Genomic DNA, 23,917 nt, shown 5'->3' on the forward strand with positions numbered 1-23,917 from the left:
ATCATTAATTACGACTGTCTACCTATAGTTAGTATTATACCACTGCATGTGAACTATAGAAATTTGGCAGTCATAAGAAGTCCTTTACGTTATCACTGTAATCTGTATTACATCTATGTTCCTTAAGAGCATCGCAAGACAAAGTTATAATTTTTCCTTATAAAGTTATATATGTTTAAGAAGAAAAATAAATATCTTTAATATTTGTTAATAGAGTTACCATTTCTGACATTCTTTATTCATTCCTGAATATCTGTGTTATCTTCTGGTATCATTTCCCTTGAGCCTAAAGAATTTACTTCAGCATTTCTGGTAAGAAATTATATTATTTTTTCTTTACCTGAAAATGTCTTTATTTCACCTTCATTCCTAGAGGACATTTTCTATTCTGAGTTGGTAGATTGGAGGATGGGGTGTTTATTTGTTTCTCTTTTAGTTTTTTATTTTCTAGCTTTCATCGTTTCTGAAGAGAAGTCTGTGGCTATTTAAATCAACACTTTTCTTTATACAATGTATTGTTTCTCCCCTACCTGTTTTTAAGATTTTTCTCTTTATCTTTGGCTTCAGTCATTGGATTATTATGTATCCAAGTGTGGTTTTCTGTGTATACATTTGGTGTAGGGTTTATTGAGCCTTTTGAATCTGTACATTTTTTTTCACCAATTTCAGGAAGCTTTTGTGATTTGGAAATTGTCTATTTATTCTTTTAATTCTGTCCATTTTTGCTTCATGTATTTTGAGGTTCTGTTCTTAAATGCCTATCCATTTATAATTGATATGCCTTCCCTCTTATAATTATGAAATTTCCATTCTTGATCTCTGACGATACTCTGTGACTTGATGTCCATTTTATGTGACGTTAATCTGCTCTACTTCAATTAAATTAAAACTTGCTCTATGGCTCTGCTGTACTTCTGGGACCCTAATTACCTAACATTAAACTTTTAAATATTGTCACACTGGTCCCTGAGGCTAATGTTAGACTTTTAGATATTGTCACACTAGTTCCTGAAGCTCTGCTCATTTTTTTTCATCTTTTTTCTCTCTCTTCTCCAGTTTGATCTATCTTCAAGATTACTGACTCACTCCTTTGATATTCTTCTATTAAGTCCATTCAATAATTTTTTATTTCAGATACCATATTGAGTTTTAATGTTTCTACTTTGTTTCTTTATGTGTTCTGTTTTGCTGCTGAGATTTCCTATTTTTTGTCCATTTCTTTTACTTCATTGAACCTAGTTGGAAATAACTATTTGAAAGTATTTGTCTGATCATTTCAACATCTGACTCATCTCAAGGTTTGCATCTGTTCATTGTCTTTTCCATTTAGAATTGGTCACATTTTCCCAGTTTTTTGTGTTAGAGTATTTTAGATTGTGTTCTGGACATTGTGAGCCTTACGTTATACAGACTCCGAGTTCTGTTGCGGTCCTCTGGAAAACATGGTTTTTATTTTAGCTGATGATTAATCCAAGTGGATTCAAACTTTAAGATCTCTCGTCAATGTATACAGAGAAAATGGAATAGCCATGAGGAGGAGTCTGAATTTCCAAAGATAGAATGTGTTTGGAGGAGAGGGGCAATGGGAAGGAGAACACTGTAAATACTGCCCTCAGAAGTTAATAATTCAATATTCTTTCATTTTTACCATTACATGTATATGATACATATATTTGTGCTATAGATACATAATATTGGGAACATACTTATATTTATTTATAATATATAATTTTGACAATTTTACAGTGTTTTAATTTTTCCAAGAAAAGCACAACCCCAATAGGCCTTCGAATTCCCAGGAGAATTCCAGATTCTCATAATACTACCACTTATCAAAATGTCTTTACATGTGCCAGACATTCTGCTAAGCAATGTGCATACACTGTTTTATCAAACTTTATAGCAACACCATGAGGTAGGCATTGTTTTTATTTACAAATGAGGAAACTGAGCGTAAGAGACGTTAAGCAACTTGCTCAGGGATACACAGCTGTTAAGGGGGTAGAGATGAGATTTGAACCTAGGTGGGACTCTGTCTCCCCTCTTGATATCATTGGTTGCCACCCAAGTGGAATTAGATGATATTTATCTTACAAATGACAGAGTGTGGAGAGAGAGAGTGTGGCACTGCGAAAATAACATGCACTTCAAAGAGGAGACAAGTATTCTAATTCTAGTTTGGGACAGACTTACTGCAAAACCTTGTAACTTTCTCAGCTTCTCTCCTTCTTCTTCCACTGTGTCTACAACAGAAATGAAAATGTACTTCATAATAATTTTCAGAACTCTTTTAGAAATAAAATGAGATGAGCTATGAATGTATAATGAAAATATAATGATTGTAATGATATTTAGCCCAACTCACAAACTAACACTTCCTTTTCTAAGTTTTACAGTTAAGACTTCAACAAAGAAGGACTCAGGAACAGCTGGCTAACCAAGGCTTAATACCACGTGAGTACCTGCATCTCTTCATTACTGATGTACATAGGGCCACACCATTTGGGAGCTGGAAAGTGCCTCAGAGGTCATTTAGTTTAAGCCAATGCCATGGTCTCCCAAGATCTTCAAAGCATTGGTATCAGCAGAAATCCCAGACCTTGGATGCTTTGCCCCAACTGCTACCTACTCACCTGCAAGGGGCGCCTTTTAATGATACTGGTTATGCCTAAAATTCCAATGTAGTGGATTTGTTCTCAGGGTAAACACAATTCATTATGGGCACGCCTGACTCATCTACTTTTAAAATTGGATATAATTAATATTCATTCCAGAAGCATCAATTACATCGTCTTTTTCTCACCTCCTCAGTTTCAGTTCTGTTTGGGGTATTTGAGTCCACAAGTAATTGAATATTGGTCAAGTATTTCCTCTCTAGAAGGTGGAGTGGCAATACCATTTTAGCATAAATGATATAATGTTGAATTCCTGGCCACGATCTGGGTAAAAGAAGAAGGATTATTGTATATTTTAGAAGATATGTTTTAAATTTTCTACCAATTCAGCAATGAAAGCTAATTCCTGGTTATCTGTGAAAATAGAGAAAAGGGTACTCTGGATGAATAAGTCATGGGTGAAGCTGTTCCAGGCCATAGATTCTTAACTTTCTCTCCAATAAAATTTAAAAATCAAGATCTATAATGACTTGTGCAGAAATTCAGGTGTCTGTAAAATGCTATTGTGACTGTTACTTCAGAGTTCAGTACACAACAAGCAAAAGTCTGCCCTTGAAAAACTGTAGTGTAGTTAGTTATATGGAAGCCCTATGTGTAGGTCTGTATGGTGTAGTTAGTTATATTAGTTAGAAAAAATGTTGCATAGTTAGTTATGTGGAAGCACTATGACCCATGGCTGAACACTGAAAGTTTAGTCTTTGTTTCAAAGACAGAACAAAACTAAGAATTTTTCAAGCCTCTTGTTTTGTAATTCAAAAGTAATCCTTTGTTCGTGGCTGAGCTCTACAAATAGTAAACAGTATGTGACCTTAAACTGGGACAACTCTTTTAGAGGTTTGTGAAGTACAAAAGAAACAGCTCAGCCTGCTATTTTGAGGCTGTTTAAGCAACGTTGACAACTATGCTGAGAAAGCAAAGGAGCAAGTCGATGTGTGGCCTGTTCCATCTTAGCCTTTCTTTGGAGGTGCTAAAGACAGGGAGAAACCAAAGGTCTGCAGATGTCAGATCAGGTCAAGACAATTTTGCTCAAAGCTGATAATCTATCCCTTCACTGATGCTTCTTTCTCCTTAATTCTGGAAAGGCAAATGGAGTAGATGGACCCAGGACCTTTCCGTAAGCCCAAGTTGTGCACGCCTGATTTAAAGTTTGACTCATGTGCTTAAATACTCTGGGCCTGGGTCTTGCAGCTGGCATTTGGCTGAGAATAAATATTTTTTGAGGGATATGGGGTTAAATCTGAAAATTAGTAAAAACACCAAATGAAGATGGTAATTAACACTACCATACATTTTAAAATAACACCTATCATGTAAGTTATATAAGTCAAATGTTCATTTGTATAGTAGAGTCCAATGAAGATATAGTATTTTGTTCTGCAGGAATTCCAGAATCAAATAATATGCATATTAACAAAATACCGTTTAACTGAAATTTTGCATCTTTAGTCCATTGCATCATTAAGATAATTTCTAGGAAAAAAAAATCCTACAAATCATGAAATAATAAAGCATTTCAAAATCACACACTATGATGAAGGCTTTCCCCAATCTTCAGCTACCTCCTCTCAACCAGGCTTTCCAAGAGTGTAGATTCTGCTACGGAAAAGTGTCCAAGTCATGACAGGTGCACACCGCAGGCCCCGCCTGTACAGATCTTTTCTACTTAGCTCTTCTCAGGAAGCTAGAGATAGGATGCATCTCTTCACCTGCTGATGGTTAGCCTCTTCAGCCCAATCAGAGATTAAACATGCACTCTACATGCATTTCAGCAGAGCAATGTATTTCCTCTGGCACCTAAGGAAACATGTCTAAGTGCAAACGATTGGGAGAAGGAAAGAGGAACCAAGAGCCTCAGGATGTTTTCAATTCAATTTAATTCAACAAATTTTATTATAAACCAGGCTATATACAGGGGACTGTGCCAGGCACTTTAGGGATAACAATAACAAGCAAGATGGCCCCTCAGAGAGAGTCAAGATATTAGGGAGAAAGCTGATAAAAAGCACACAGAAGCAGGCCGGGCACAGTGGCTCAAGCCTGTAATCCTGGCACTTTGGGAGGCTGAGGTGGGCAGATCACGAGGTCAGGAGATCGAGACCATCCTGGCTAACGTGGTGAAACCCCATCTCTACTAAAAATACAAAAAAAAAAAAAAAAAATTAGCCAGGCCTGGTGGCGGGCGCCTGTAGTCCCAGCTACTTGGGAGGCTGAGGCAGGAGAATGGCGTGAACCCAGGAGGTGGAGCTTGCAGTGAGCCGAGATCGCACCACTGCACTCCAGCCTGGGCAACAGCACGAGACTCCGTCCAAAAACAAAACAAAACAAACAAACAAACAAACCATAATCCGGTGTGCAACTCATTACCTTACACAAGAAGACTATTTTTTCATTCTATTTACATTTTTTGAAACAGAAAGTGAAAGAAAAGGAGAAAGGAAAGGAGGAAGGAAAAAAGTTAATATTCCTTAGAGCCTACCTAATTCTGTGATTTTCTAATTTTTTATTTGTTAAATCTTATGCACTATATATATACGTGTGTGTGTGTACATATATACATATATATATGCACTGGCTGAGGCAGTGTCAAGGGTGTCTGCCCCATTTACTAGGCCCCTCCTCATCCCTTCCAGAAGCTCCCTGATAATTCTCTCTGTGGTGCTGGTTCTCCTCAGAATAGAGTTTGAAAACTCCTGACCCATCCCAATCCCTGTTTGTCTTTCTTGTTCATGAAACTGAGGTTGAAGAGGCCTAAGAGATTTTTCCGATGTCCCAAAGCCTAGATCTCATGTGGTCCCATTTTCTACAGTCTCATTTATGAGAATGTAAACCCATGCCAGATAAAATTATTCATAAAATCTCACTTTATTCATAAAATTTGAAATAGTTGCAATCTTTTTAAACATGTCGTAAATTGTCAAAACTCAAAGCTGATGGCTAAGTGAACTGTTAATTGTCCTTATAAAATAGCAATACAGTTTTTTTTTTTTTTTTTTTTGAGACAGAGTCTTGCTCTGTCACCCAGGCTGGAGTACAATAGCGTGATTTCAGCTCACTGCAACCTCCGCCTCCTGGGTTCGCACCATTCTCCTGCCTCAGCCTCCCGAGTAGCTGGGACTACAGGCGCCGGCCACCACGCCTGGCTAATTTTTTGTATTTTTAGTAGAGATGGGTTTCGCCGTGTTAGCCAGGATGGTCTCGATCTCCTGACCTCGTGATCCGCCCGCCTCAGCCTCCCAAAGTGCTGGGATTACAGGCGTGAGCCACCGCACCTGGCCAGACTTACTATTTTTAACTCATCAACAGAAGCACCTGCCGAGAATTAGTGTGAGTTTTACATTAGGTTAAATCTTCAGGGCTTATCCACTGGATAACATGCAACTCCCTCCTATTGGGGAGGAGCTGAGGCCAGAACCTGTGTCTCCTGATCCCTGCCTAGGCTCCTTTTCTCAAACGTTCAAAATGAATTGCTTGGCCTTTAAAAACACTTACTTATATTGCTATCATAAGGCATTTTATGGCCAAAAAATTCAGTTAGAACTTGGAAAATTTAAAAAGTGTATCATGTGAAAATGCCAAAGATAAACCAATGATTTAAATGCAATGGCTTCAAGTTCTACATCATAATCTATGCTTCGCCGTGATGAGCATCGAATGGAAGATTTCACTGACTTATCTGTATGGCAGGTCTCCCTTCAGTGGCATTGCAAATTGATAATTAAATTATGAGGCTCCTCCCCCATTGACTCTAATGAGGTGAATCATGTGTAATTCTAGTGAAACCAATCCAAATGGATTGAAATTTTCTTCCTTCCCTTTTCCTGGGCATCCATCCTGCAGGTTTGGAGCTTGCTGCAGAGTAATAAACAGTCATTAGCAACCAGCAACAAATTCTTTTTTATAATCCTCGTGAATCACGTCTCTTAAACATTCGCTTTGTTCTTATGTGTGGGCATTATGAGTTTAGGCTAATTTCCCTCTTTACGTGCTTTGAATGAATTTAAAGGCACCATCTCTTGATTTTTAATCAAGACGGGCAGGGTTCTGAGGCTAGGACAGAATCACCGGCACAACTTTAAATAGCGGGTAAAGGGTTCTCAGTCCAGGTGCATTTACAATGGCAGTTGTGAAATTCACATTTTCAAAATCGGCATGAAACCTTAATGAAATATCCTCTCAAAGTTAACTTAGAAATATTACTTACAGGACTTACTGTTTAGATTTCTCTCCCAAATCTCACCTCTAAATCTCAATATGGGGATTTCAAATTGCCTACTTTGCCATCATCAACCAGGATTCATAGGAAATGGTTTCACTATCCCTCCCTTTTGGGCTCAGGGTTGCAAGAGGACATCAAGGTTCTCTACGTTCTTGTGGCATTAGGACAGTGGCCACCTCCTTCCCTAGACCTATTGGGCCTGTTCATTATTTCTTATGCAAATTTTCTCTCCTGCAACTCTTCTCCCTGGGTATCACCCTCCTGGGTAAAATTTTAAATAACACCATTTTATTCCAACCACTTCAGAAGACTTGATGTGGAAAGATGACCAGCCATGTAAATCAGACTCAATAAACTGGTCATAGAGCATTTCAATACATATTTATTAATCCTTTACTGTGAGAAAGGCTCTGGGGAACACACACAGAGAAGTCGGACTCAACTTCTGTTTCAAAGTGCTTCCAGTCTAGGAGGGGTCCCAAACCACCCCCATTTAATCACCTCATTTAATAATTTTGGACAACTTCACACCACTGCATAAGAATGGGTAGCCAGAAAGATTGAAGGAAAAATCACTTCTTCCTCTCCCTCTCCCTCTGCTACTAACGTGAATCTATGGTGTTTCACCCAGGGGAGAGATGTAAGAAGGTTTAATTTATTCTCCTGGAATACAGAAGATGAGATTAGGGAGCTAAAGTGGATTTGAAAGGACACGGGGCCCACAGAGGCTGCTACGTGTTCACAGAGTCTCAGAGAAAGCCGCTGCTGGCCAGAATGAAATGTCTGGGCAGCCTAGTTCCATGATCTGATCAATGTAAATGAATTTAAAGATACAATGAGCTGTCTATGAATGGTGCTGCCTTTATTTTTTTTGCAGACTAATCCAAGCTACAGCAGCCACATACTTACTGCAAAACCTTGGTAAATCCCTGAATTTTGTGGTACTTCTGAATAGCAAGAAGAATGACCGGGGCAATTCCCGCACCCCTATCACATGCAGCTTCACGATAGTTTTGAGAAGTTGACCGGACAAAGTCTCTCTTCCTTTCCTCAGTGCATTCATTTGACTTGGCTTTTCCCTACAGCACCCTACCACACACTGTCGGCTGTTTGAGCAGTACACGGCGCAAGGGAATTAATCTGTCTGCCTCTTCCCTTCTTTCTAACATCTCAAATTCAGAGATAGAGAAAGGTGTCCTGGATTTTCACGTCAATCCCATTTGGGTCAAAAATCTTACCTTCCTTCTTTTCCCCCCGTCTCTCCTTCAATTTTCCCATTTCCCTGTTCCTTAGAAACTAGAAAACCAGTCATTACAGGCACACTTTGAATTCGTCCTTGTACCCTCCTTCTGAGAAATTCCAAAGCGTTCACAGATGTTGCATCAGATTCTCCAAGTGCGCTAGCCAGGTCTTGAACATTACAAAGCTACACTAGGAAATGCACGGTTTTCAGACCATTAAGACTATCATTGGAGTACGGAACTAGCAATTTTTTTCCAAGCGTAAAAAAAAATATAATCTCCAAAGCATTATCATTATGCATAGTATGTATCCTGTTTGAAAAAACAAAGTTCTTATGACCCGATTTGTCTTTAAAAGCAAGACGGAGAGAAGACAAGCATGAATAAACCCATTTTTATAAGTGGGAAAGTGAGAGCACAGGAAAACTCTTAGGCTTACTCCAGGTCATAACAAAAGTAGATGGCAGAGCAAGAGCAGAGCTCAAATGGATGGTTCCCAAAATTTTAGCCACCCAGGACTTCTTCAGTTCTACCCAACACCGCCATGGGTCTTACGTTTAAAATAGCGTTGTCTTGCCTGTCCCCCTAAAGAATCCTACATACGTTAATTATTAATCTACGCATTTTTAAATAGTTAATGTTATGTTTTTAAGTTAATTTTCTAATTCATGGTATATAAATTTACCAGCTAGTGCTTGTTGATGAGAACTACCGTAACTAAACCCAGTCTCTATGATTCCGGGCAGGAGCAATGAAAAGTGACAGCCTTGTGAGTCTAAGCAGCCTTTCTCCGGGCAGACATACTCTTTCTCTTCAGCTTTTTGAAATGCTGAAAATCAGTCCTGGTCATTCATTGCTCCCGTTTGGAAGTCCTAGGTTCCCAACACCCCTAGATCTAGATCCACTGGACTTATAAATCCCATCACAGCGGTTCTGAAGCTTTTGCATCAGAATCACCCAGAAGGCTTGTTAAAACACAGATTCCTGGGTCCTACTGGCAGAGTTTCTGATTCTGTGGGGTTGGGTTGGGGCCCAAGAAGTAGGATTTCTTTTTTTCTTTTTTTTCTTTTTTGAGACAGAGTCTCACGCTGTCACCCAGGTTGAAGTGCAGTGGTGCGATCTTGGCTCCCTGCAACCTCTGCCTCCTGGATTCAAGCGATTCTCCTGCCTCACCCTCCCGAATAGCTGGAATTACAGGCTCCTGTCACCGTGCCCACCTAATTTTTGTATTTTTAGTAGAGACAGGGTTTCACCATCTTGGCCAGGCTGGTCTTGGACTCCTGACCTCGTGATCCACCTGCTTTGGCCTCCCAAAGTGCTGGGATTACAGGGGTGAGTCTCCACACCCAGCCAAGAATTGGGATTTCTAACACGTTCCCAGTTGCTGAAGATGCTGGTCCGGAGGCTGCACTTTGAGAACGCTGCACTCATTGATGCCCTGAAGTCTCTGGCTCTTTAATTCTGCCTCTTGGTCCTGTTAGTAGCAATGGATCTGGGATTGCTCCAAGCCTGCGGCTGAATGGTCCCATTAAGAGAAGTCAGGGCCTGCACCAGGCACAGCCCAACACCAGGTACAGCCCTGCTTCTGCTGCCAGAGTTGCCCAACTCCAGGGCCCCTACCCTGTACTGAGGAGTGAGGCCCCTGCCTTCACTGAGTTCTCTGTGGCTCCACGGCCTGTTTTCTCCTTTTTCTGGGATCCTGCTGGAGGCATGAGGTTACAGCAGAGAGCAGAGGACTGCAGGAAGACTGTTCTTATCTCGGAATCTTTTTTCTAAGTTCTAAGTAAGCAAATGTTTATATGCTCGGCTGACCCAAATTAGCGATAGCTTTGGGGACAGAAATAGGAATAGCCTGCAACAAAACTCTGAGGCAAGAACACAAATTCCCTTGTGAGGAGCCATTAATCTTCCTCCAGGGGGAATGAGTTAGATGTGTGGCTGATTGAATTTACAACAGTATTTTAACTCAAAATCACATGGAGTTTTTTAAAAATGTAGAATCCAAATTCCTTTTCAATCTTAAATGTCAAAGTTCTTTAAATACAGAATGTTGCCATTTGATACTCCCCAGGCTGGCAGCAGAAGTGGTTTTTTATGTATTTTCCAAAAAGCCAACTGAGAGGTGGGGAGCTCCATTGCTTTTGTTGGCTTTCATGGGAGGTGGCTAAAACCCACAGTCTCTGCGGTCACTGAGAAGGCAAACCTCAACCCCAGGTCCATGGCAGGATAGTTTTCCATGGTGTGACCTCAAGCCAGTGCCCCATACAACACCCCTTAACCTCTGAGGAGAAGAGCATGTGGTAAAATACAGCATGTGAACCTCTCTGGCTTTCTTCCCAAGTCCTTGCTAAATGGAGATAGTTTCTTCCACCCTGTGGCAGAAGATTCCAGAAGACCTTTGTGCTCCTGGCATCAGAGAACTGGACCGTGTGAATCATCTCCCAGGGGAGTTATTAACACCAAGAAGTGATGAATTGTAGCTCTATGAAGCTGAGATACAGGAAATACAGTGTTTCTTAGAACAATTAATACGCTTTGCTAATAAGCATTGAACAGCCTCAGAGACATGAGAACCCGTTAAATTCCTCCTAAACCCCAAGCCCAATTAAAACCAATTGTGTTTGGAATGTCACAGATATCCCAAGATCTATTCATGCTATTCCCTTCGGGGAGTTTCTAGATGAAAAGGGTATGCTATTCTTTTTAACCACTTAATAAGACTACATGAAGATCGATTCCTTTTCTGGGTTATGTAAGTAATTAAACTACACCAATATGCAATACCTAACTAAATGATTACCAGGGGACAGGACAGAGGAAAGAGCTATTGATAGAGATTGTATAGATCCACAATGGCCCACTGGACTTCAAGCAGACTTTGTATCATAATCTGGTTGCTTAAGGGGAAAGGGAGTTGCTTTGCAGAACTCCCTTGACATAAATTCCACCTGCGATCAAACGCAGGCAAAGGCAAGCCTTGTTAAGGATGATGACCAGACCCAACTCAAAGAAAATGCATGAGCAACACAGGACAGCTGCATATAAATTTCTCAGAATCACTGAGTTGGGAGAAATGGGAGAAAAGGGTCATCTAAAAAGGGAGGTTTGGCAGAGAAGCTCATTTTAAGAGTACAAAGCAGAAAGCAAAGACAACCGTAAAACAGTTTCCAGATCAATGGTATTCAAGAAGCGTGTTCATTTTTTTTTTCTATAAGAAGGGAAGTCTCTTAATCTTTGGTCAAAGTGAGAAGGATGCCTGTCAACTATTTTTGGCACAAGGAAGCCAGATGGGGCAGTTCTGCAACATTGTTAATGTTGGGGATGAACAGGGAGATTTATAGAGAGTGTGACTTATTAACTCCCCAAGCAGCATCCTTAAAGAGGATACTATGGCCAACTACCATTATGGTAGCCACCGTGACTACAACTATGTCTGCTTGATCTCCAGCAAACCCTGCTGAAAACTATGTCCAGATTCAGCATGGTCTTAAGGGTTGAATGAGGCACGTGTGCACACACACACACCCTGATCTGGTCAGAAACCTAATTTTTGTGCTGGCCAAGATTTGGAAGAATATTGCATTGCCTGCACCGTATGGTAAACCACTGTTCAAGTAATATTGGAACTCTGGATCATGTGATTCCTCAAGTTGTCCAGACATACAATTCAGGGGGAGAAAAATCAATGCAAGTCTGTAACTGCTAATCCACCTTATCACTTATCATGAAAAGTGGTTATTTGTGGCTCCTGATTGAGATTGTTCTAGATTAGGAAAATCAAGGCAAAATGTAGAATTTTGCAAAATGATGTTCTACTTCTTTGCTCAAAGGAGTTTATTAAACCCCCAGAAGAGGTGCTGTGAAGTTGTGATGAGGAGGAGGTCATGAGAAGAGAGCGAAGGCTGGCATTCTGTCCAGGTTGTTCACAGCTGCCGTGTGTTCTGTACCACTGACCAGTGCCTGTGTCTACTGGTTGTTAATATTTTACATACCACACCTTGAAAGAGGTTAGAGTTGTCACAGGACCTATGTTCCCAGCCCTAATTGATCCTGAGCTAGTCAATCAATTTCTGTGGACCTCAGTTTCCCCATTCTGTTCACTGTTGGAGTTAACTTCCCTGTCTCCAAGGTTCCTTCCAGCCCTCAAAGTTTGATTCTCTGCTTCTCACTCAACACCCTCGGTTGCATGTTCCTGACCTACCAGCCACACACTTTATCCAGAGTACAGTCCCTTCCTCCAAAGCACCACCCCACCCCACAGACACAGACCACAGTCATCCCCTGAGCCTTTTGCACTCTAGGACAGAGCAAAGTCAAAGAGGGTGTTAGTTACCCAAGTCTACACCTCTCCCTCTAACCAGAGCATTCTTTCTGTTTTCAGCTTTCCACCACCCTTTCTATTTCCTCCAGAACTTGGAATGCCCTGCCTCCATCACTTCTCTTCTTGTTGCACATCCTGCCTCTGCTACTCCCCCTGTTTGAGGCTTCGATTCCACTTCCTCTGTCTCCTATGGCTTCAGGGCCGCTGGTGTCCTCCAGGCCTGTCATCTCTCATTGCTTGTGGCCTAATAAAGGCAATCACCTCCCTACTGTGCATAACTCAGCAAGCACACCGGCAAACTCTGCGAAACTGACCGATGCCCATAACCCAGTCTCCATTCATGGTTTTGTGTGTCTGTTTCAGCACTGAAACGTCCAGCTGAATTCCATGAGCAAAGAAAACATTTGGAGAGCGACAAGGTAATTTTTGCACATGTCTTTACCCAAGCTTAGGCTACAGGTTATGAATCTCTGAATGCTAACCCTTGGTGGATGCGTGTAGAATTCCTACAACAAACTCAGTCCATTTGCCAGTCCCCTGCCCTCATATCATATGGAATCTGATTCCTATTAACCAGTAACTATAGAAATGGGATCAACTATGTTAGCTTGGAAACTCCTATTTTTTAGCTTTTTTAAAAAAAGTCCCCCATTTTTCTAATGTTGGAAGAAATTACAGTAAGGATGCACTAGAGTCAAAAACACTTTAGAGGCTGGGCGTGGTGGCTCAAGCCTGTAATCCCAGCATTTTGGGAGGCCGAGACGGGCGGATCACGAGGTCAGGAGATCGAGACCATCCTGGCTAACACGGTGAAACCCCGTCTCTACTTAAAAAAATACAAAAAACTAGCCGGGCGAGGTGGCGGGCGCTTGTAGCCCCAGCTACTCGGGAGGCTGAGGCAGGAGAATGGCATAAACCCGGGAGGCGGAGCTTGCAGTGAGCTGAGATCCGGCCACTGCACTCCAGCCTGGGCGACAGAGCGAGACTCTGTCTCAAAAAAAAACACTTTAGAGAGGGAAGTGGAGTCAGCTTTCAAGCAGCCTTACCTTTTATTCCTGTCATTTTTTAACAACAACCAGATTTTTAAAAATCCAATTCAATGCTAAGGCATGGTCTATGCATACAGAACTTATCTGTGGCTTCTGAAAGGCAAAAGGTTATTTGCTTTTTTCCCTTCTTTTTTTGTAGCATTCGAGGGTGAGATTCGGCATATATTCTGTACCTTCATAACAAATCTCTGCAACCTGAATTTGTCAATAACATGTTAATGAATACTATTTAGCAAGTATCAACACTTTGAGTGAGAAGGAAAGGCAAAGAGAGTATCTGCCTGCCGCTGTTTCCTTGCCTGAGAGCGCTAGCTTTGCCACTTGTCTGTGGGTAGAGAGGAAGAGGAGGGATCTGCTACGCTTCAAAGTAGCTCACAGGTGGCTGTGATTCCCACTACCTGGAGAATAACAAAGAACAGCAGACTCTTATCAGAACAGGAGTGATTCCCAGACCCCTCTCAGGGGGCCACTGGGAGATCCACTACAGTGAGATTAAAAATCCAGAACTAGACATCAGAAACCTGGGGTCCAGTGTTGGCCCTCCCACAGCCTGCAACAGCCCTACCGACAGTCCCATCAAGAAGATAACGAGACTGGGTAAATAACCTATCTCTTCATGCCCGTCCAACTCCTGGTGGGCCTGAATCTGTAGGCTTTACATGTTCACATGTCCTAAAAGAGAAGTCAGGTGAATAACGGGAAAGAGGCATACGTTGTCCTGTTATTTTAGATTTAGGCAATGTTTTAGCTCTGATTTTGGTTAATTTTGTGACTGTTTTCAGAGGAAATGGAGGCTGGGTGCTGTGGCTCATGGCTGTCCCAGCACTTTGGGAGGCTGAGACGAGCAGATTGCTTGAGTCCAGGAGTTCAAAACCAGCCTAGGAAACATGGTGAAATCCTGTCTCTACCAAAAATTAAAAATTAAAAAAAAAATTAGCTGGGCTTGGTGATGCATGTCTGTAGTACCAGCTACTCATGGGACTAAGGCAGGAGGATCACTTGTGCCCAGGAGGTCGAGGCTGCAGTGAGCTATGATCGTTCCAGCCTGGATGACAGAGACCCTGTCTCGAAGAAAAAAAAAAGGCAATGGAATAAGATTGGTTATAATACAAGCAGCCTAGTATCCTGTTATAGTAACATTTCATTAACATGTACCAACCTGCCTGCCCCTGAAAGAGCTTTAGGTTTGTAGCCCTGACGTGGACCCAAGCTCTTCACCTTCTTATTTTCCCATCTAAAAATTACAGGAGGGGTCTTTGTAAATGTTCCTTCGTCAAAATGTGAGACACCAAGAATATTTTCATGTTTCATTTATTATTTTAAAAGGTTATTTTCTCCTGTGAGATAAATTGAGTTTTTTTTTTTTAAAAGGTAAAACTAGGTGATTCTCTTTGTTTGGGTTCTACAGGCTAAAAATTCCCTGAAGCGCAAAGCCAGAAACAGGTGCAACAGTGCCAACTTGGTTAATATGCACATACTCCAAGGTAAGCCTGCAAGAAATCAGACACCAAGAGATGCTATAGAATGGTGGGCCATTTTCCCAGAGTTACTTGTGTCTGTACAGTTGCTGAACCCTCTTAAAAATCTCCATTGTCATTACAAAGTGGTAGTTTCAAGCAATCATCTAAGTCTTCTAGGCCACGTAGATAACCAAGTTGGGAAGCCGTAAAATGGTTAAGCGGGTTAGAGACTCCGGCTCTGATCTCAGCTGTCCCATCTCCTAACTGTAAGGCCTCGGCAGATCATATAACTTCTAGGAGTGCAAGGAACACATCCAACATGTGCTGACAATTATTACTAATCTGGATCATCACTCGCTTTGGCAGGGGATCACGGTTCCCTTGCTGCCTTTGTATCCTCCAGGTAATTGATTGCGCTTTGCTGACGCCTTTACCTTTTGGTGTGCAGGGAATACAATCTGAGGAAATTAGTACCGATCAAAGCAGGCCTAGTTCTGCTTTAGGGTGCCGCCTCTGTGCTGGGGCATGTGAGACAAGGCAAACAAACAACTAATTGGTCCCCATATTCTGACATCCGGATGCAGGAGGAGAGGCTTCTACTCCTGCCTGGTAAGTTGCCTTAACTGAGACAGAATCCCCGAGACCATTGGTACCCACCCTAAAAGAGGTCCAACCCCTAATTTGATGGTTACCTATGAGATATTTGTTCCTTGAACACACACTATATTGGGTGTCTGCTAGGAGTTAGCTGTTCTGCCAGGCCAGTGGGTTCAATGATGAATAAGCCACAGGTTTGTGCCTTTAGATGGTCTCACAGTATAACAGAGGACATGAGAATCACATTTACAATCCAGCACGGAAAGAAAGGAAATGCCTGGTGTGGTGGGTGTATGGAAGAGGATCAGAGAAAAGAGCCATCGGAATCAGAATGGATAGGGGAGGAGGGAGGAAATGGGCTGGAATGTGAGGACTGAGCCAGGTAGAAAAAGATGGAAGGGTGTCGCAGTCTGAGGGAACAGCCTGCACAAGGCCTGAACGCTATTTCTCTAGAATGTGGATTTCCTTCCAAGACTGAACAGTAGCTTTAAAGCACACGAAAGGCTCTGAAATATCCTGGAAATTGTGAACCTTGGTTCTTTGATTGGCATCATTTGTTATTTTTTCTGGCTTTCCAAGACTGACCCTTTTTCAACCTTAGAGTAGGTGGGATATTTTAAGACGGAGAACTGTTTTCAGGGTAGGGAAGAGAAAGAGACCAACGCTGAAGGGAAGGCTGTGTGGGATGGAAAGCTTTGATCTGCATGAGGCAGCCAAAGGATGCCAGGTGTCTGGAAAACAGGGAGAAAAGTCCCTCAAAGGGAGGTGACAGAATTCTTACCTCCTTTGCAGTGGTGTCTACAAGCCTAGAGGCAGCGGCTGTGTCAGCACAAAAATCACAGCTGCCCAAAAATCCAAGCGATGTCATTTTAAATGACATACAGACTTTTCAAGCCGGGTGCGGTGGCTCACGCCTGTAATCTCAGCACTTTGGGAGGCCAGGGCGGGTGGATTGTGAGGTCAGGAGATGGAGACCATCCTGGCTAACACGGTGAAACCCCTTCTCTACTAAAAATACAAACAATTAGCTGGGCGCGGTGGTGGGCGCCTGTAGTCCCGGTTACTCAGGAGGCTGAGGCAGGAGAATGGCGTGAACCCGGGAGGCGGAGCTGGCAGTGAGCTGAGATCCGGCCACTGCACTGCAGCCTGGACGACAGAGTGAGACTCTGTCTCAAAAAAACAAAAAGTAGATGACACTAAGTGGGGATTTTCCTGAAACCTTCCATTTTTTTGCACACTTTTTTAGCATTTTTCACATTTATGACAATGAGTACACAGTAATGTTATAATCAAAAAACATACGAAATGTTATTTCTTCCATCAATACGGTCTTGAATTAAAATATCAGGGTGTGAACTGCACCAACCCCCAGTTCAATTGCATATCTCTGGTGCCTCCCATGGGGTCCTCTTTTGTCAACAGAAATTGGGAATTAGCTTCTTGGAACATAAAAGATCTGCTAGATACAAAATAACTCCTGCTGCCCAGGAGGAGTTGTTGTCCAGTTTCAGAAGCAACAAGGTAAAGGGTTTGTGCTTGTAACTGCTAGAAGCAGTCAAAGCGAAAGGGATCTGTAAGAACAGGAAGAGTGAGGAAAGCCTTATGCTGGGACCCAAAAGTACGATGTTGGTAGTGGGGAGTGGGGAAGAAGTTCAAGGTGGGGAAAGGAAATAAGCCAGGGTGCAAAGGTGAATGCAAGACATAGAAGACAGAAGGAGAAGGACCAGGCTCTCTGGAATGGTAGATTTGGGCTGGAGAGCCACAGGTCATGACAGGAGGTAGATTAAATTTGTAGCAGTCTTGAAAAACTGGATTGAGAGACGTGGATGGTAGGAAGCATCTTGTATGGAGGCACCAGAAGAAAGGAGGGCTTTCTGAACATCAGTCCTGAGTTGGTACACAGGATGAGTCAGAAAGATGGCTGAGACAGAGAGCCAGCAAGCTGCCCTTGCAAGGAACTGTAAGGGGTCCTTTGGAGAGGACGTGGGCTTTGGTATGACCATTCTTTGGTTTAGAGTATCCACATTCCCTCCATTGAATGTGAAATGCTTTGAAGGCGCTGCTTCCACAGCCAAGCCTGTGGCAACCGATGAGACATCCCTAGACCTCTTCTGTATGGAGAGTTCTAGATCAGTGCCAGACACTGGTCTAGGGTTAGCAGGTGGTTACTAATAAAATAATGGGGCTAAGGGACTTGTCTGTAAATATCTCACTTTCTAGATTTATGAAGTTGAGAGTGAAGTTGCAAACTCTTACAGAATCTTAACTTACAGTTCTCCATGAGAACAAAGCTGGATTCTCCTCTGAGTTCTTCCAGAGAAATAAGTCAGGGCCCAACCTAAAAAGGAAGTTTGGTGTCAGCTGTATCGAAGTGGATTTAAGGCTCTGTACGTGACCTTTCACACCCTCCAAATGATGAGAAACTGCCTGTGGATGAATTCAACTTTTAAAAATCCCTCTGTTTAATTAGATAACTGTTTCAATGGAATTTTTTTTCTTTCGCAACTGACCTGGACGTTTGACTCAGTCGGTCACAGCCTTGACTAGTCCAAAATCCTTTAAAAGTCATACTAGTACTACTAATAATAACAACAGATAACATTTACTGCAGGCCTAGCCTATGCCGGTCACTATGCAGACGAAATGTGTATCCAAGTGCCATAGCTTAGGGTCAGGCAAGCAATACAGAGCTTGTAGACTGCTTGCTTACAAAATCTCCTAACTGCACATTTTTTTCACAAATCCTCGCAAAGCAAGCGTCTCTAACTTTTCCATGTGCCTCTTGATTTGCCTTTATTTGGAAGTGTCTAGGCTTTGGTGATAATCCCTGTAAAGTGATGATGATTGCATCAAAAAATTATTAGGATGGTAGAGCACAATGTGACACAATCTTTTGTAACCACAAGCCAAAAAACAAAAGAGACGGAGAGAGAGAGAGAGAGAGAGAGAGAGACATCAAATTCTAGAACTGATCCTTTTCATTTCAACCCTTTAGCTTCCACTGCAGAGAGGTCCATTCCAACTGCTCAGATGAAGCTGAAAAGAGCCCGACTCGCCGATGATCTCAATGAAAAAATTGCTCTACGACCAGGGCCACTGGAGCTGGTGGAAAAAAACATTCTTCCTGTGGATTCTGCTGTGAAAGAGGCCATAAAAGGTAGTTAGAACACATGGCATGTCTCTCCTTGGTGCTCTTGAGATCTGAGGGCAGCCTGGAGCTCTGACATACTAGGACCTTTGGGGATGAGGGCCTCTCACCTGACAAGAGCCATATCATGGGTTGTTTGTCCAGTTAATTCTCCATAACCAGGGATCCTGGGCATTGGTTGCAACTCCCATTCTTGTACTCCCCAAGGCCAAGTCAACACAGGATAATTTTGCTCTAGTCAGGCAAGTTGAGAACCTGACCAGGTATAATCCTCAATACATCTCCCCTATAAGACGTCCTTTACTTAGGAGTCACAATCACGGTCCTCTTTAGCCTTCCTTGTTTAAAGAGAGGTAGACTATCTCAGCAGAAAGAGCACTGGCCCCAGACTAGAAAACCCGGACCTCAGGCCCAGTTGCCCCAGTCACTTCACCTCGAGATGGAGGTGACAGTACCCACCCTACCCAGCTCACAGGCTCCTGGGAGTGAAGTTCATGGTAAACAATGCATGTAAAAACTCTGACAGCTCTCACTTGCTCCACGAAGTCAAAGGACAAATACTCAAAAAGGAGACACAAATATTGATTCTGTTATAAACTGTATAAAATCATTTTGTAGACTTTTTGAACAACTGATACTAGGTGAACCCAAACATCCTGCCGGTACTGAATTCACTCATAGAGGCTTTGGGGTGGAAACCAGGAAAACTATGGTAACAGGGAGAAAGGGGAGCTTAATTCTCCCACAGACACACTTAACTTTCTCCAGCTATGCCCACAATCCGCTCTGAAAACTATTGGTAGATGTTCATAAGCAGCGTACATTTAAATGTTTTGACACATTGTCAAAAAGTATGTATAAGGGCATTTTATCCAAAACTAAGTTTATTATAAAACTTGTCATCCAGTTTATTCACATTCTAAAATCTTGCTCTCGCTCAGCGATTCAGAGGCCACATGAATTTTGCCTTTGGAACTGGTAAATATGAAAATATCAACTCCAGGAGAGGCAATGTACTCGTCTGTCAGTACCCACTTACATATCCCGCTGTGATTTTCTCTCTCCTCTACTCTCTCCCTCCCCACTAAATATCTGGGGCCTTTGAACTTGGCCTTGAGTATTCAGGAGTGCACTGTCACCATCTTTACTCTGATAAGCTCTCGGGCAGGTAAAAATCTCCGTCGGGCATCTATTATTGTTTCTTAAAGCATTCTGTTCTGTGCCTGTACATGTATTTATTTATTTTTCTTTTGTTGGGTGCATGTATATTTGTGACTTATTTTTACATGATAGGCAAAAGGTTTCCTTTTAATTTGCATTCTTTGGTTTCTAGTAGATTATATTTTTCCTTGTGATTATGTATCATTGGCAATACTTGGCTTTTTATCTTCTTCCGTGCTGAGCATGTCCTCGCTTTACTGCTTTGTGTATGCTATTTATATAGGGAAAAAAATGCTAATCCTCCATCTGTCACAGGTATTTCACATCCTTTTACCAGTTTGTCCTTCACTTTTGATTTTTTTTTTATAGTTAATTTTACCGATAGCTGTTCCTAATTAATGTATAGTCAAATCCCCTCATCTTTTTCATTATATTTTCTGAATTCGTGCTTATTGAAAGTATTTCCTAAGTCAAAAATATAGAGTTTATGCACCTAGATTGCCTTGTAATATCTATATACTTTTATTTTTACATTTAAATCCTTAGTGTGTCTGAAATTATTTAAGCGGTTGGTTTACGAGAGAGGTCTAATTTTTTTTGTTTATCACAATTTTATGATCTGTTTTACATTTTGTGTTAATATCTGTCTTCACAAGTTTCTTTACATTTGTTTGATTTTTCTAATGTTTCATGGCTACTCTTGCAAGTATATTTTAAGTGAAAATTAGAATCAATTTTTTGTGTCATCTTCAATTCTATTGTAATTTTGTTTAGGATTGCACTGAATTTATGTGTTAGTTTATAGTGAATTCATATGTTTAAAATACATAATTTTATAAATTCTTCCACAGTATCTATCTCCACTTATTCACGTCTTTTTTTATTTCCCTTTGCAAAGTTTGTTGTTTTTAAGTAAAGTTATGTTGATTATTGCTCATATATGGGAAACCTATTAATTTCACACATTTATTTTATAACTGGGCAGTGTCAAAGATCTTAATAGTTCCAATAGTTTCTCAGTTTATCTTAAGTTGTCCAGGTCTAAGGGAATGGAAATTTGTTTTCTGCTTCATTTTTATTTTCTGCCTTGGTTCACTGGCTGGTACTTTTTCACAACAACATGATTAGCATATTATAGAATTAATGTAATTTCTAAAAGTCTATGTAGTACTTTAATAAAATAAATTACATATAATGTTTATGTATTTTATTTATGAATATATTATTTATACATTATATACATTTTATACAAATTATATATTATGAAGTATAATATACTATATTATACAGACCAAATAATATATATCATATAAAATATCTATATCATATAGATGTTTATCTTATATATAAAACTATATGTATGAATTACAGAAAGCACATGTTTATATTATACAATCAATAATGTGGTAATATATAATTTAATAGTTATTGTTATATTACATAGCAGAATACTATTATTATTGGTACCTTGCCAGTGTCTCAAAAGTAATATTATATTATATTTATTATATTATATTAGTGCTGCCTTATGTTTTATATTATGTTATAATGTGTTATATTGATGATTACATACATTTTTGTTTTGTTTCTCTCTTAAATGGGGATTTTTCTAGTCACTCACATCTGTCTATGATGTAACCTTTGGTATACGATAGATTTTCTAAGGAAGTATTTCTCTATTCCTGTCGCAATAAGAGTAGTTTGTAAGGCAGATGTTGAGTTTTTTTTAAATGCTTTCAAAGCATTTCAAAACATGATGATGTGGCTTTTCTTCTTTGACCAAGTAATGTAGTATTGCTACCTTTCCTAATCGTCCTTGAATTTCTAGGGGAAAACAATCTCTCATAAATTTGGTTTTAGAAATTGCTAGTATTTTATTTGGGATTTTGCATCTATTTCGTTATTAGTTGGGATAATGCTGGCTGGGGAGCAAACCACAAAACTTCAACAGTTTAACAAGAAAGATGTATTTCTTGCTTGGAAAGAGTTCGGAGAAGCTTTTCCTCCATGAAAAGCCTCCTTCAGTCTTGTTGCACCACCATTCCCTACAGCGAGGGTGGCCCTTTTTCTTAAGGGAGCAGATAATAAATACTTGAGACTGTCCCTGTCACTACTCAACTCTGAAGTTGTAGCAGGAAGGTTGCCATGGGCAGTAAGTAAACAAATAGGCATGACTATGTTCCAATAAAACTTTATTTACAAAAACAGGCAGCAGGCACACAGGCCTTAGTTTGCCAGTCTCTGCCCTGGAGCTTTGTCATTCTCTGAATGTATCCAGCAAAGGGGGAAGAAAAGATGAGAAGGTTCATCCACTTATTAAAAAAATCTCAATCTGGAAATGACCACATCACCTGCACTCACATTCCACTGCGAGAACAGCACATATGGCTGAGAAAGGTATTCTCTGGCTGAATAGCCATTTCCGGCAGTGCCTTTATATTACGGAAGAGGGATCCTGGCTTTTGATAAGTAGCTAGTCCTGTCTGCCACAATATTCATAAACGATGCTGGTCTATGTTGTTGTTTTATATTTTTCAGATTTAAATTCAAACCTACACATACTTCACAAAATAGTTTATAATTACCTTTTCATATTTTTTCATGTTCTGGAAGCATTTAAATGTGATCACAATGAGTGGTTGATTTAAAACATTGCTTACTAAAATCGTAGGAAACCAAGGAAATTAAGAAACCAGTACCTTTTTCAAGAGTAGTTCTTTGAGTTTTTTTCAATGTTGTCCATAATTATTTGTGCACTCAAATTTTCTCCTTAATTTGTACAACTTACCTATTACTAAAAAGTCTCACTCCCTTCCTGAATGTTAAAGTTATTGGCCTCAAGAAGTAGACAGTATTGGCTCCCAATTGTTCTAAGTTTCTCTGAAGAACCATGAGCGCCCAGTGGAGGAAGGTAGTTGCGGGAAATGAGGATGTATAAAAAGAGAAGAGGGCTAAAATGAGGCTCCCGGGCAGTAGTATTTAAGATAGAAGCAGGGAATCTGTGACTAATAAACAGAAGGAATGGCTAGAGAAAGAGGCAGAGGATACAGTGTGACTTAATCCAAGAAAAATCCAAAAGTGGACAGCCGTCATGGGCAATTGAACACCTGTGACTCATCTACGCATCAGCCTCTTTAGCAGTCACCCTTTGAATGTGCCTAAGAGCTTTTATGGGCCAGGTGAACAGGAATATCATAAAGACAGAGGGACTTGCTTAGAGACAGCTAGAGAGAGCGGACTTAGAGACAGCTATAGAGACAGCTATAGTCCTTCCAATGGCAAAGGTGACCCAGCTCTCTCTTCTGTGTGTCACGTCTTGTGATCGTATCTTCTCCCTTGGTTGTGGTTGCACTGTGTATCATTCTTCCAGCCTCTGTGTATTTTCCCTCCCCTGTCCACGTGCCTTTCCAGATGTGTTTACATTTTCCGGCTCTTTCTGCAGCTGTGTTTCTGAGTTTCTGCCAAGCTCTGAGAGGATCATTCCGTCATTGTCTCCCTCCCTCCAAACTTCATTAAGGACCAACAAGTCTCCAACCCTGCAATAGAAACTCTAGAATCTAGAACGTCTCCCAACACAGGGAAGGACATTATTGACAGAGGACTGTCCCTACCCTGGGATTTTCCCTCTTACTCCCAGACATCATCTCTCTTGCAGTCAGCAGGATGAAAGCACCATGTCTGTTCCTCTCTCCTCTTGAGTACCAGTTTCTGATCCCACTCCCAGCCTGCAGGCTGACTTTCTGAATTCATAGAGTCTTACAGTTTCCAGGTGGAGGGAAAAAAGCAGGCTCATCACCCTAAAATGACATTCTGTGGGGGAATAGGGGACTTGGTTCTCCGTGGGACCGTATCTTGGAGCGTGCACCTCATGGCCTATTTCTACCTTGTAGAAAACCGCTGATCAGACCAGAACACTGAATACAAAAAGCACTATGTTACATGGAAGCAATGATTCATGAGAACAGATATTATATCCTGGAGTTTAGCATGGCCTTGCTCAGTTTATGAGTGGTCATTATTACTGAAATATCCCTCTGTGTTGAGACCCC

The 23,917-nt window shown here is 41.0% G+C and overlaps 1 protein-coding gene and 1 long non-coding RNA gene across 3 annotated transcripts in view; one reads left to right on the forward strand and one right to left on the reverse strand.

Moving 5' to 3' along the window:
- LOC119620239 (uncharacterized) overlaps positions 1–3,397 on the reverse strand; it is a 34,153-nt gene extending 30,756 nt beyond the window's left edge. Inside the window, exons 1-2 of the long non-coding RNA XR_005236712.2 lie at positions 2,634–3,397; positions 2,194–2,243 (exon numbers count right to left, since the gene is read on the reverse strand). This is a non-coding gene — a long non-coding RNA (uncharacterized lncRNA). The remainder of the gene's footprint in view (positions 1–2,193; positions 2,244–2,633) is intronic.
- MYOCD (myocardin) overlaps positions 1–23,917 on the forward strand; it is a 100,934-nt gene that overhangs the window by 36,421 nt on the left and 40,596 nt on the right. Inside the window, exons 2-6 of one of the 2 annotated variants that reach the window (XM_008010416.3) lie at positions 2,389–2,454; positions 7,769–7,812; positions 12,817–12,872; positions 14,911–14,986; positions 18,555–18,716. In XM_008010416.3, the coding sequence (XP_008008607.3) occupies positions 14,971–14,986; positions 18,555–18,716 (178 nt within the window). In that variant the 5' untranslated portion in view covers positions 2,389–2,454; positions 7,769–7,812; positions 12,817–12,872; positions 14,911–14,970. The remainder of the gene's footprint in view (positions 1–2,388; positions 2,455–7,768; positions 7,813–12,816; positions 12,873–14,910; positions 14,987–18,554; positions 18,717–23,917) is intronic. The other variant, XM_008010412.3, reaches the window with a different exon arrangement.

Source organism: Chlorocebus sabaeus, chromosome 16 (assembly GCF_047675955.1).
Source record: "Chlorocebus sabaeus isolate Y175 chromosome 16, mChlSab1.0.hap1, whole genome shotgun sequence".
NCBI lineage: Eukaryota > Metazoa > Chordata > Mammalia > Primates > Cercopithecidae > Chlorocebus > Chlorocebus sabaeus.